Raw genomic sequence first — 13119 nt, forward strand, 5'->3', positions numbered from 1 at the left:
TTTGGATATAGTGGTAGTGGAATTCTCACCAATATATATGTGTTTTTAAGATCCACCAAATGCCACTAGACAAAGTGGTAAGTAGGATGTTTATATGGACACCAAGCATGGAGAGTGACACATAACTTTTGGAGCATTAAAGAGTGAGCATCTATTTATTATTATAATATTCATAATAAAAACCATATTATCTTTCAAAGTTTCTTATTTCCATTAAATTGAGGCATTTTTAAGCATTGGCTTAGAGTTAAAGCGCAGCAGGCAAGTTGCACCGCATTGGTTCCTTCCTTCGCTATTTGTTTCAAATCGCCGTCACTTTCCTGAAGATCTTCCTCAACCAGAGTGATCCCACAATACCCCGGCCAGAAAAGCGACCCATCGGCGATCGATATGGGTGGAGCCCAGGCTATCAAAAGGATTCCTCGCATCAAGTTCCCCAAACGACATCCCAACCCCTCTGGTCCGCCTCCGTTTTCCCTTTTTCCTCATTACTTTTCTTTATTTTGATCCACGTTCTTCCTCAAACTAACCAAATCTTCAATACCCATATGAAAATCTTCGTGTGCGTGTGTGTTTTCCCCCCTTTTTCCCGTTGGTGTTTGTATTTGATCATCTCCCTGTTCTTCCTTTCGTTGATCTTTGACTTGTTCTTTGACTTAGACCTGTATTTATGGCCTTGATTCTGTTTTCGTGTCGTTTGTGTCATCGTTTGATTGCTTAGAGTTGGGTTTTCTCTCTAGAACGGTTAGATGTTTAGCTTGTTTTAGCTTGTTAATGGAGAATCTGGTGCATTTATGCGAACTGATGTAGGGACTAGAGATTTTTCTCCTCTTCGTTTTATTGGTTTTCTCTTATCTTTGCTTTTTCCACATTTGATTAGCATTTTGTTAACCTGGATTTTGAAATCTTATGACCCAGATTAGTAACCCAAGCCTTGGAGAGTTTGGAATGAAACTTGATTCAAAAAGTGGGGAGGAAAGGATTTTGTGAGAATTTCAAGTTGACTGACACATAGATTTTCTTTATTTAAAGAGTTTTATATGAGTGGGAAGTTGATCTTTATGCCTTTTCTGCTTCTATTAAAGCCTTAATATCTAAAGGACTACACTTGGAATGCTTAGAATTGAGGCTCAAGTAGTACTGCCTATTTTTGTTTGGCCTAAATGCATACTTTGATTGGTGTTTTGTGAAATTGAGAAATCCTTCTAAATGCATACTTTGATTGGTATTTTGTGAAATTGAGAAATCCTTCTATATATGGGTCTATGCCTATTTCAGAATGTCTATTGCTAATCAATGAAATCTATCTGACAAGTCTGTTTACCTAACATTACCATCTATTTGAAAAGATAGAAAAAGAAGGGCTTGGCCATGTATTAAAATCGTTCTTTTGTTGCTAACTTAATTTAATAGACACCAACCTGATGGTGTTGGATGATCGTTGATGAGTTGAAGTGTCGTATAATATATCAATCGATGAATTCTGCCTTCGTGGTGTGTTTTCTAAAGTTATCTGTTAATCATTTTATAGAAGTAGTCAGTACTGAAGGAAGTTTTACAGGTTCAACTTCCAAGACTCCATCAAGCAGTGGGGTGGATGATCAAATTTTCTTCTCATCTTTGGAACAAACTGCCTCCAAAACTGTTGGAGGAAAAGCATCCCTTCAGCCGAAAAGGACACCCTTGTCCAATGAGGAGATTGAGGCTATTTTGGTAATCGAACCTATTCCTATTTGGTGGTTGCATGCTTTAATAATTGCTGATTCATCTGTTGTTTTTTATAATGCATTGTGCTTCAACCGTTCAATTTGGATTTTTCTTATTGCAAGAGACGGAAACAAATCACCGTGAAATACAAACCTTAAACCTTAGAAAATCTCATCTGATCTTATTATGTGCTTTAATATGAGTAACATTGTCAAAGTAATGACTAGCGAGTTGAAAGCACAAATCACTTGTTTGTGCTTAGAGTGTTGTGTTTAGTTCGTCATAGTTTGTTCGCTCATGGAACAAGGAATTGATGCCTTAACGTCGAGTATCATACATTTTACTTGGATGCGGTGATGTTAACTTCCAGTCTGACAACGTACATATAGAACTTAAGAAGCACAAACACTTTAGTTTGGATAGTGTGTCCATGTCAAGCATGTGCTAACACTTACTGTACATGTATTGGACATCTTTTTGTACAATAAACGTGTTAGACACTAATCAAAGTAAGTCCAACATTTGTTAGGCATGTATCAAACACTTGTTAAATATTCAAAATAAAAAAAAAATATATGACAAAAATAAAAATTTAAATTTTGGGAGGGAAATACATAAAACTAAACTTATTAACTTGAATTTCTTAGCATAAAAATGGTATATATTTTAATAAATATGTCGTATAATGACCTTGCTATTGATTTTTTTTTTTTAAATGAAGTGTTGTCGTGTCAGTGTTATGTCGTATCCGAAGCTTGTATGCTCCACCCATGAAATCATTTCAAGCTTTCATATCTAGAATGCTCTTCTTCTTTGAATAAATTATTCCTTGTTTGCTTTTGCTGGGATATTTTTACTCACAATTCTACAACTTATTTGCAGCTGGGTGGCTGCATCTGATGAGCTTTGAGAGTGAATATGGTTGGGGTCATTCTTTTCTACTATTTCATGTTATAGTTTCCATTTTTGAACTTGAATCATATCATGTCATCATAACATTGTGAAATTTCTATATGTAAAGGAAATGTTTGATTTAAATCTTCTTTAATAAGGGGAAACTTTATACTTATTCAAATCAAATGCAGCTTTGAAGACTCGATACTTTATTCTTGGGGCGTGTACGAAACAGGTGTTGTGATGGTGTCCGTTAAGGGATGGTTTTGTCAAGAATAAAAATAATTAAGTTTGATCGATTTTCTTTTGGTAAATTGAAAAAACTACCCCTAAAGTAGGTGTCAGTTATAACTGAATTCTCAAATTTTCAATTGTAAAGATCAAACCTTCAAACTTGTTAAAATTGGACTCTCAAACTTACGTAACGAAGGAATTGCAATAATTGTATAAGTTTTGAGTATTCAATTTTTATCATTTAGGGGTTGTTTGTTTCGTGGTAATTTTAGATTACCCTCACATAGACATCTAGATTCCTTTATTTGTATTGCGGTAATTTTAAAGTAGTCAGGCATCCAAAGATACTTGGCATCCTAAAATCCCTCCATTCTAGCATCTCCATTCTTGTTGAAACGATGAGTTTTCAAGATTCCATAATATTAGGCATAGCTTAATTAGTTTTCATAGAGAGACTTTCACACATAACTCTAATGGATTTTGTGCAAGAGGTATTTTCACATTCTTTTTCTTACTTTTTCTCCATTTTGTATTCCCTTTCGTACTTTTCTCTTAATTTTTCCTACCCTTTTCACATTTTTGTTATTGATGTTCTCTATTTAATTTTGTTCATTTTGGTTTTTTTTTTCATATGAGATTTATGTTGAGACTTTACTTCGAAATTGGAGATCTTTAGTATAGAGCGCGCTTTAGATTATGTTTATGTATTTTTTTTTATTGCATTCTTTGCTAGACGATAATTAGGGTTACTTTGTGTGTGTGTGTTTGGGAAAAAATTGATTGCTTTTTTTATTGCTTAGCACAATTTAGAGTTTTGTGTTTTTTTTTTTAAAAAAAAAAATCCTAAGACTTGAGTCTAGATCTTATTATTACGGTAAAAATAAGGTCTTATACTTTTTAATTAAAATTAAGAATCTTTGGATTCTCAATTTAAGTCAAGGCTTAGTTTTGATAACTACAATTGTTTTGATAGAAAGTCTAATGATGGAATGAAGATAAAAAAAAATTAGATTTTTTTTTCTTTTGTTAAAAGATTAAATTTTGTGTTCAAGATTATTTCAAAGTATAAAAAAAAATCTACAATTGTTAGGGCGAAAAGTCTACCGGTGGAATGAAGATAGAAAATTTGATTTGATTTTTTTTTTTTTCTTGTTAAAAGATTAGATTTTGTATTCAAATTTGTTTCATACTAGATTAGATTTTTTCCCCTTCAAATTAGATTGTATTTTTTCTTTTTTTTGAGTTATATTTTCAATTTTAAAATTTGAAATTAATTTTTTATTTTCTACTTTCTACTAATTATATTATGTATTTTTAATATATATATATATTATCTATTATTGTTACTATTATTTTGTTTTGTAAAATAGATAATACATAAATCTGTTGTGAACTAATTTATGTATTGTTAATATTTATATTTATTATTGAAAAAGTAATGATAAGATAGTTTCTAACTAAAATTTTCTATTTTTTGAGACATCTACAAGGTAAATTTAGTATCATCTGCTGTGAACTAGTTTATGTATTTTTTATATTTATATTTATTATTGAAAAAGTAATGATGGGATAGTTTTTAACTAAAACTTTCTTATTCTTTGAGACATTTACAATGCAAATTTAGTATTCGTATTGTTAATGTTTTGAAGTTTATTTATGAAAAATATATTTATACTATTTGCAAATATAGATCATCGTACTTTGGGATTGATGAAGAATATTATGAAAATTTTGTGATATAGAACAAAATATTAAATTAATAAAGATTCATTTGTTGAAAAAATAAGGAGATTTTCAAAAATAGAAAAATAAAGGAAACTATTTAAACAAAATAACAAAATTTTAATTTTCTTTAATAGAGGCTTATAGAAGTCTCACAGTAATAGAAATTGATAGAAGTCTATCACGATAGACGCTAATAGAAGTCTATCATAGTTTGACATGTTTTCCATCTGTGAAATTTTTTTAAAAAATAACATATAAAAAAAATTTAATTAATAAAAAAACAAATATGTTATATAAAGTAGGTTATATTAAATTAATGAGAAAATTACATAAATAGTCGTATGAGCACTATTGGAAGATTACGGAAATTTAAGACATTCTCATGTACAAATCTTGCAAAATCGACACAATTATCAATGATTTTTAGGCATCCATAAAACATATGTCTACTAAACAAACATGGCTTTCTAAAGATCTCAAGCATTTGCAATTCCAACTATCTATAATTTCAAACGTCTAAAAACAAACGACCTTTAGGGGGTTCAATTTAATCAATTACGTTGAGTTTGAGAGTCCAATTTTAATATTTACAAGTTTGAAGCTTAAATTTTTTTGTCATTGAAAGTTTAAGGGTGTAAATGTAACTCTCACCATATTTTAGGGGTAGTTTTGCAATTTGTCCTTTTCTTTTTTAATAATGTGAAATATTATTTGTTGATTGAATCAATGTAAATTGTATATCAAAGAGATCCTAATTTATCAAAAGTTTGTGAGTATTTCGTTTGATTACCAAACTAAAAAAGTTCGACAAAAATAATTTATTGATATGATATTTAATGTGTAAAAATTAGTAGTAGTAGATGATATTGTTTACACCGCCAAATAAAATTATTTTATCATTCATTTCATCTCAAAAGATATTGCAACTTTTTTTACATCAACTACCACGTCAATTTACACAAATCATATTGCATATGATGTCTTGAATGCCTCTCAAATTTTATACATTAGTCGTCGCATCAATTTCTTGTGTTATTTTCAGGTTAAATTATCAAAAAAAATTCATAAACTTTACGTTGTGTCAAAAATGTCTTTGAAGTTTCAAAATTTTCAAAAACACACTTAAACTTTCAAAAAGAGTTCAAAACTACCTTTGGTGTTAGTTTTGGATGGAAATCATTAAAGTTTTGTTTAAAAAATACTCATGAACTTTCAAAACGTTTAAAAAATACCTTAACTTAATAAAAGTTCAAAAATACCCCACCGTAAGTACTTGAACAAAAATCGTTAATTATTCGTGACAAAAATGACTTAAATTTTTTTTTTTTTTAAAAAAATGCTCTTATTGATCAATTTATTTGAAGTTCTCTTAAGTTCGAAAATAACTAATTTTAAAATAAATTATATAGATATTCTCATTTTTTTTCATATAGGTATTCTCGTATTTCTCTTAATTTTCTAATTCTTAACTTACACCAATTTTCTCAACAACCAAAATAAAAACCAAAATTCTAAGTTAAAACATACACCACAAAATTTCATAAATTTTCAAAATCAAAATCTCCTCTTGAAATGTACCAAAATGATAAATAGTAAAATAAAAGAAGTACATATAGATGCTCTCATATTTCTTTTAATTTTCCAATTCTTAGTTTATACCAATTTTCTCAACAACCAAAACATGCCAAAACATTACGACGGTAAGGACCCCCTCATGAAGCGCCTTGGAAAGCAAATTGGAATGAGTGTTTCTTCATGTGTGCATATCAAATGGAGGGTGATGTGGAAAGCAAATTCATAGGACTAATGATTTAATCCATGAATTTTGATTTGTAACAATTTAGACTCTGTTATTTTAAATTTATAATAATTGAGTCCTTAAATTTTAGTATGTAATAATTTTGTCCTTAATCTTTCAAAATTGTAACAATTTAATTCCTATACTATTAATTTTATAACAATTTTATTTTCATTGTGAAAATCTTACCAAATTTAATTGTCGATTTTTATTATGTACAAATTAATTTTAATAATTTCGTTTAAGAAAGAGCTTGAACGTTAATTAGTTTGCAATATACACGTGTGAAAGTTCTTATTTTTATGATAGAAACTAAATTACAAAAATTAGAATACAGTTATTACTTATTAAGGTTCATGCAAGTTTATTACGTCTATGAAAGTTTGGGCCAAAAGTGAATTTTAAATTTTTATTCTTTTAATGTCTGGAGCATAGTTGAATATACATTCACTAAAGTTTAGTTTAAAAAAAATATTTATTTAATCATATTAGTATTTTGATAGATGTGACAAATGTCATGTGTCATATTCATAAATTAACTTAAGCATTAAGCTAATGTTCAAAACCCAAAACCAATGTCCCAAAATTTATTAATAGAAAAATATCTTTGTGGTCCCTAAATTTTTAAATAAAATTTTGAATTTTATTTCTATTTAATTTCTAAATTTCAAATTGTTATAATTTTATAAATTATAACAAATTATAATTTTATTTTATAAATGTTATTATTTTGTTTTTATTAACTAGTTAAGAACAATTATGAGGAAATTTTGAATTTAATTTTAAAAGTGATAAAAAATAATGAAATTTAATTAATTATAATTTTTTTTTAATGATTTTTAATTTATTAATTAAATTAATATTATTGATGGAAAATAGATATTCAGCGAATAATCAAAGTTAAAAATATAAGTTTTAAAATATAGGGATCAAATTAAAGGAAAATTCAAATATCGACAAAATTATAACGTTTCGAAATTTACGAAGTAAATTGAAACCAAATCCAAAATTTAAAAACTAAATAAGTAGAAACTAGAAAAAAAAAAAAAAAAAAACTCAACAAAAATGTATTTTCCCCTTTTATTAATTATTTCGAGAATACTGATCGGAGGGTAATAAGGTCTTTTCGTTATCAATTCATCATCATGATGAAAAAGCACAACTACTGTACCGAACATAAAAAGGAATCTTCTTTCAGTGGTCAAACGAAACCACATTTCGTGAACTACAGGTGCGAAACTTTTCATCTTCTTTCGCCCCCTTTTTTTCATTTCTTTTTATTTTTCTGCGTTTATTTCTGGAAATTGCCCTAAAATCCTCTGGTAATTTGTTTGTAGCAATTGCAATCTTTGTTGTTTGATGAACTGATGAACATCCGAACTCCCCCATTGAAATTGTTACTTTTTCTAGCTTTGTTTTGAGAATAGCCCTTTAATTTTACTAGAAAAACCATGGTGATTTCTGGGTTTTCTTGAGATTTTGATGAACTCTAAAGCTCTTCTGCTACTCTTCCTTTTGAGTCAAGAAATGGGTGATTTAGGTTAGATTAGCCATGATCTGAGCTTAGGGAGTTTCTGCTTGTAATGGGATCTATGTACTATTTTTTAGCTTTTGACAGAACAGATTTAGAAACAAGGAAATAGAACAAATAGTGAGCATAAATCTCTTTCTGGGTGGTTGTTATTTTTTATTTTTTATTTTTCCAGATTTTTCAGGAATGTTATTTAGGGCTGGATTGATAATGATTTCATTTCTAGTTTTCTGTTCAGAATTTATTTGGTGAATTTTTTCGTACTTTTCTTAAGCTCGTGAGTTGTAGAGATTTTTTGTACATATGTTTTGATGGTTTTTCTGTTGTTGATTGGGAGGTTTTCTTTCACTTGTGATATGGATGATGAACTATTAATTTCTTGTTTGCATTCATATTCATTTAAATAATTGTATATTTGAGTGTAGCTCTATGAATTAAGTTTCTTGGACCTTGACCTTGGTCTTTTGAATTGCTGATAAAGTTATATTTTCTAGACGTCGTAATTCTAGACTAAATAATTAGTCTATGTTCAAAAGATAGTTATGTTATTTATTAAAATATTTTCCTAACGAAAATAAAAGAATCGAAAAGAAAAGAGAAAAAGAAATCCTATTGTTGGAAGTTGGAATTTGAATTAGATTTAAATTACCGCTCACCGTCTCTATAAATAGAACTTTTGAGTTAAATCTAAATGATTTCATTCTAGAAAAGAGGTAACGCTTCTCTTTAAATTGTCACATTCTTTCCAAAAGTCTCTGTAAATAAAATTTATGGATTAAACTTAAAAACCTCATTCTCAATTAGGGTTAAAGTTTCTCTCTTTTTTTTCAGCAACCATTCTCTCTTTAGTTGTACAACTGCTGCAGCAAGTTACAGTCATATTAATGGATGATACCTCCACGAGGATAAAGTTTATTCCAGATCACTTTCAAGTTTCAGCTTCCGATTCGGACTGTTCTGAAAATAGGACCCCATCCCCATCTATAGAACAACCAAGAGTACACGATTCATCGAGGTTCTTGTTTCTGACTTTGAGATAGGAGTGAAGCTAAGGAAATTTGAGAAAAGAGACAGCCAACTCATTTGGTTATTGTTCTTGATCTGGTGTAGGATAGGTCACATGACCATTCTTGGACTCGGCGAAAACTAAGAAGTGCTGCATTCATGTTGAACTTGCTTAGCCTTCGGCGACTGTCGTGGGGTTCAAGCAGTGATGGTCAAGAAAAGGTAATTAGTTATACAGGTTCATGATGTTATTTGGCTAATTTTCTCATCCATCGCTAAAATGAATCTTCAAATTGTAGGTTGTGCTGACTGCCGTGGAAGTAGCGACATTGCGGTCTGAGATTGCTGATCTTGAAGAGCGGGAAGCTCACCTAAAAGCTCAGTAAGGAAATCCTTAAGCTTGTGGATGACAAAACTTAACTTTTGAAAGCATTATGGATGTGCCTTCAATACTTCCATTTTTTTTTCTATGCTCAAGTAGCCCGTTCCACTTGATTCTTGGTTTTTCTTGGGACTAGAATCTAGGAAATTTTACATGTATTCTTCAATATATACTCCTTAAAGGATTTTCTTCTGAACAGGTTGGAACACATTGATGAACTTTTGCGGTCTGCTCGTTTATCGGGCTATTTGTACATTCGAACTGTATTCACTTCCCCCATCTTCTTTTAACACTTCAGATGTTACTGTAACTTCTGTTGTACAATATCAAATGGCTTTTTTGTGTCTTCTAGAGGTGGGAAGCCCTACCAGGAGAACCTCCACCTATTGATGATACCGACGTCGATGATTGGCTTCCCCGTTTTGTTGTCCTACATGGAAAATGTATATATTTCTACTTATCATCTACAGGTATTCCAACCTCCTGGTTGATAATCCTTCATGTTTCATCTACTGGAAGCCAGTATCATTGGTTAATACCAATATATTTAGATCTTATGGCAGCATAATCATATGCATTTTTCTACAATGAATATATTCTCATGTGGACGTTATAAAATACCAAATTTCAGCTAGGTATCTCAAAACAATACAAACTTAAATACACGGTATGTGACATTATGCAATGTTTCAATGGGATAAATGTGGAAAGAAAAGAAACATATAATGTGAACTTTTCTTATACTACTATTCTTATTATCATGAGAGACAGAATTCTTGTTGAAGTTTGGAACAATTGACTTATTTCAATATACCTTAGGCTTTTTTGATCCATTCGCTAATGAAATCAAACAACTTATGTCAGATATTAGCCCTCAGGATTCCACCCTTCTAGCGGACATTGTTGAAGTGGGTTCTCTGCCGAGCATTACACGCGAAGATGAAGATGAAAGATATGCATTCTACATTTCAACTCGTCAGGGGCTGCGTTATGAATGCTCTAGTATTTCTAAGATTCAGGTATTTCCTAGTAGGTTCTATTAGTTTTGTGCTTGAGTTGAACACTCGATGTAGATTACAGATTATGGGGTTAAGAACTGGTCATTGATTTGAGATTTCAAACCTTTTTTTCTCCGTCAGGTGGACTCTTGGTTATTGGCTTTGCAGAGTGATTGCAAGATCGGATGTGGAAATGAAGAAACTTCTAGTTCAAATAATAGAAGTATTAATGTGTAGTAGTTGAGGAGTCACCCATTTTTAGCAGAAAGTTGTACAGAAAACTCTCTTTTTCTTCTTTTTTTTTCCTCCCCATTTCTTTTTGTACATAATATTGTTTCAAATGAATTTGGAATTTATCCTAAATTTAAACGATTATAAGATTTGGAGGATTTAGTATACACTGTATCAAAATGTCAAATGTCTGAGATGAGATTCCAAAACTCTCCAAAAGTGCAAAACATTTAGTTTAAGCATTTTTTCTGATGCGTTTTAAAAAATACTTTTAGTTTATGCATTTAGTTACCCAAGAAAAAGTGGAAAGTGAGATGAAATTTTAGAGAGAGAAAATGGGATACAGAGAAATTGGAGAGCGGGTTTAGAGATGCAAACATTTTAGAGTGAAGAAAAATCGAAAAGGGCCAAAAGGCTTGTAGAGAACAGAAAAATAAAATTTTTGGAAGAGAAAATAAGGTTGATTGACATTTATAAAGTATTGTTTTTAAATATAGAAAAATGAATCAAGATATTTATAAATATAACAAAATGTCATTGTTTGTAAGTGATAAACCATAGGTTGATTGCAACATCTTGTAATTAGTGCATATAATTTATAGACGGTGATATTTTGCTAAATTTGAAAATATTTTTAATAGTTTTATCGTTTAAAATAATTTTTTAAGGAAAAGAAATTGTTGCAATTTTTTACCTTTTACAATTTTTTTCCTCAAAATTTGTTAAAATACGATCGATTAATTACAAAATTGATAGGATTGGTAAGAAAAATGACATCTGAGCTAATCTTTTGCTTTGTGAGTTTAATAAAAGTTAATTCCCTAATTAATTTGTGTATTAATTGAACTAAAAATTTAAACATCCTCTAATATTTCTTTCTTTTGTTTGAACCTAACATCCATTAAATCGATGGTGACAGTGTCGCTTCGTTAGGCCCTTGTTGATAGTGATATGCTCACCTCGCACCTCGGTTTTCCTATTATAAATTCCATTGTTTTTCTTTGTAGAAGAAACCATTAGAGATTTCCAAAAGAAAAAAAGGATAAAGAGAACAAGAACAAAATATTGATGTGGAAGATGAAAACTAATGGATTAAATTAAAAGTTTACATTCCGACTCCGAAGAAGACCAAAAAGAACAAGTGTTAATGAAAACACTGCAACGGAAAAAAGGGTCGGCTTCGGGTTATTCCATATCATCGATGCCAAACTCAAGAGTGGGGAAAGTGGCAAAAGAAGCATAATGATGGAGAGCAAATATGGTTTCTCAGTTTTTGGAGGCTGAAACTTCATAGCCATAAGGATTTTTGCTTGCCCAGTTCCACTGGTCCCTGCACATTTCTTCAATTCCATACTTTGCCCTGCACAACACAACAAAACAAAATCAGTTGATGTTTGATTTCTCAGTAGTTTTTATATGGAGGAGAAGACTGAACAATCTTACTTCCACTTCAGCTCCTTCTCTGCTTTATCTGTTTCGGCATATACGACTTCCGCATCTCCCGGTCGCCGCTCCGCCATTACAAGAGGAATTTTCTGCAAATGGAATTAGATGTTATTATAATGTAATGCAACTCAACTCATCAGCTTAGACTCGATGGGTTGGGTTGGATTCAGTTTGATATTTGCTTATTTCTTTTTTTACGTGTTATTGATGTTTTCTTTCACGTGTGGATTTGGATATTAATGTAACTCATAATACCCAAATATGAATTACGAATATCTTCTAGAGAAGAAAATGTTGTCATTGTACACGGTTCTGATACCATATTATAGCGTTGTGTTTAGTCGTAGTCATATGTGGCAAAAGAGAATGCATATGAAGGAAAATCTTTTACCTGTCCAGATGCTTTTTCAAATGCTGAAACCATCTCCAAAACTGAAGTACCCTTTCCAGTTCCCAAATTGTAAACCTCACAGCCTGTGGAGAAATATTAGCACAGTGTTATCCTTCTCCAAGTGACAAGTATTATTACCATAGGCAGCAAATTTTCCATGATATACATGCTCAACAATGGTGCAGGAGTTGTATATTATGGGAAAATCAATAAATTGTAGAAAGATGTCAAGGGTAAGGAAAGTCTTGTATATAAAAAAAGGACATTATCTTCACCAATGTGAAGAATATTTGGATGGTGTGTCTAAAAAGAATTACATGCAAATTGAAGCTCAAAATCAATATAATGTGGAGGAGGTAAGGAACTATTTGATGGTGTCTAAGAGTAATTATGCTGAACTGGAGCTTGAAATAGATATAATATGGAGTAGGTAAGAAAGAAGCACATGTAATTCTAACAAAAGATAAGTTCCAATTTACTTTAGGGTATTATTAATAAATAATATCATGGAAGCATAATATGAGATTGTGAAATGGCAAAGCAAAAAACCATTTAAAAAAAATATACCTATGCTGGGATCATCGACTTTGCGCAATGCTGCAATATGTCCATCAGCTAAATCAACAACATGAATGTAGTCACGAACCTGCACAAGGGACAGACAAAATTTTTGATGTGGTCATCACTAAATATTAATTCAGAAGATGAAAATTTTTGAACAGGGTACTACACATACCCCTGTTCCATCCTTGGTAGAGTAATCGGATCCAAAAACTG

At 30.6% G+C, this 13119-nt stretch overlaps 3 protein-coding genes across 6 annotated transcripts; 2 read left to right on the forward strand and 1 right to left on the reverse strand.

Moving 5' to 3' along the window:
• The first annotated feature begins 246 nt into the window (after positions 1 to 246).
• Positions 247 to 2745, forward strand: LOC150031148 (uncharacterized). The gene is made up of 3 exons (XM_090309257.1): positions 247 to 460; positions 1562 to 1713; positions 2590 to 2745. The coding sequence occupies exons 1-3, from the start codon at positions 391 to 393 to the stop codon at positions 2605 to 2607; spliced, it is 240 nt and encodes a 79-aa protein (XP_090165383.1). The 5' UTR covers positions 247 to 390; the 3' UTR covers positions 2608 to 2745.
• A 4743-nt stretch (positions 2746 to 7488) lies between these two features.
• On the forward strand, positions 7489 to 10670 carry LOC150031149 (uncharacterized). 4 transcript variants are annotated; one of them, XM_090309252.1, is made up of 8 exons: positions 7489 to 7589; positions 8721 to 8904; positions 9005 to 9116; positions 9194 to 9276; positions 9476 to 9539; positions 9629 to 9746; positions 10141 to 10295; positions 10416 to 10670. In XM_090309252.1, the coding sequence occupies exons 2-8, from the start codon at positions 8774 to 8776 to the stop codon at positions 10509 to 10511; spliced, it is 759 nt and encodes a 252-aa protein (XP_090165378.1). In that variant the 5' UTR covers positions 7489 to 7589; positions 8721 to 8773; the 3' UTR covers positions 10512 to 10670. The 4 variants fall into 4 exon arrangements, with proteins under 4 accessions (XP_090165378.1, XP_090165381.1, XP_090165380.1 ...); XM_090309255.1 differs by having other exon boundaries at positions 7566 to 7589; positions 9000 to 9116; XM_090309254.1 differs by lacking the exon at positions 7489 to 7589 and adding an exon at positions 7592 to 7680 and having other exon boundaries at positions 9000 to 9116.
• Positions 10671 to 11570: 900 nt separating this feature from the next.
• Positions 11571 to 13114, reverse strand: LOC150031150 (UDP-glucose 4-epimerase GEPI48-like; the record flags this gene model as incomplete). Its single annotated transcript, XM_090309256.1, has 5 exons — positions 11571 to 11865; positions 11949 to 12040; positions 12343 to 12425; positions 12910 to 12988; positions 13079 to 13114. Coding segments are annotated over 5 exons (384 nt in total), but the record flags the coding sequence as incomplete, so codon positions are not given.
• Positions 13115 to 13119: the final 5 nt, after the last annotated feature.

The sequence above is a fragment of the Benincasa hispida genome, unplaced genomic scaffold (assembly GCF_027475165.1).
Source record: "Benincasa hispida cultivar pf3 unplaced genomic scaffold, pf3_genome.v1.1 HicScf1455, whole genome shotgun sequence".
In the NCBI taxonomy this organism is placed as follows: domain Eukaryota; kingdom Viridiplantae; phylum Streptophyta; class Magnoliopsida; order Cucurbitales; family Cucurbitaceae; genus Benincasa; species Benincasa hispida.

Coding starts and splice junctions, on each gene's coding strand:
- LOC150031148 (XM_090309257.1), top strand. CDS start 391: ATGGGTGGAGCCCAGGCTATCAAAAGGATTCCTCGCATCAAGTTCCCC. Junction 461..1,561: donor ACGACATCCCAACCCCTCTG/GTCCGCCTCCGT, acceptor GAAGTTTTACAG/GTTCAACTTCCAAGACTCCA.
- LOC150031149 (XM_090309252.1), top strand. CDS start 8,774: ATGGATGATACCTCCACGAGGATAAAGTTTATTCCAGATCACTTTCAA. Junction 8,905..9,004: donor AGAGTACACGATTCATCGAG/GTTCTTGTTTCT, acceptor GGTGTAGGATAG/GTCACATGACCATTCTTGGA. Junction 9,540..9,628: donor GCTATTTGTACATTCGAACT/GTATTCACTTCC, acceptor TGTGTCTTCTAG/AGGTGGGAAGCCCTACCAGG.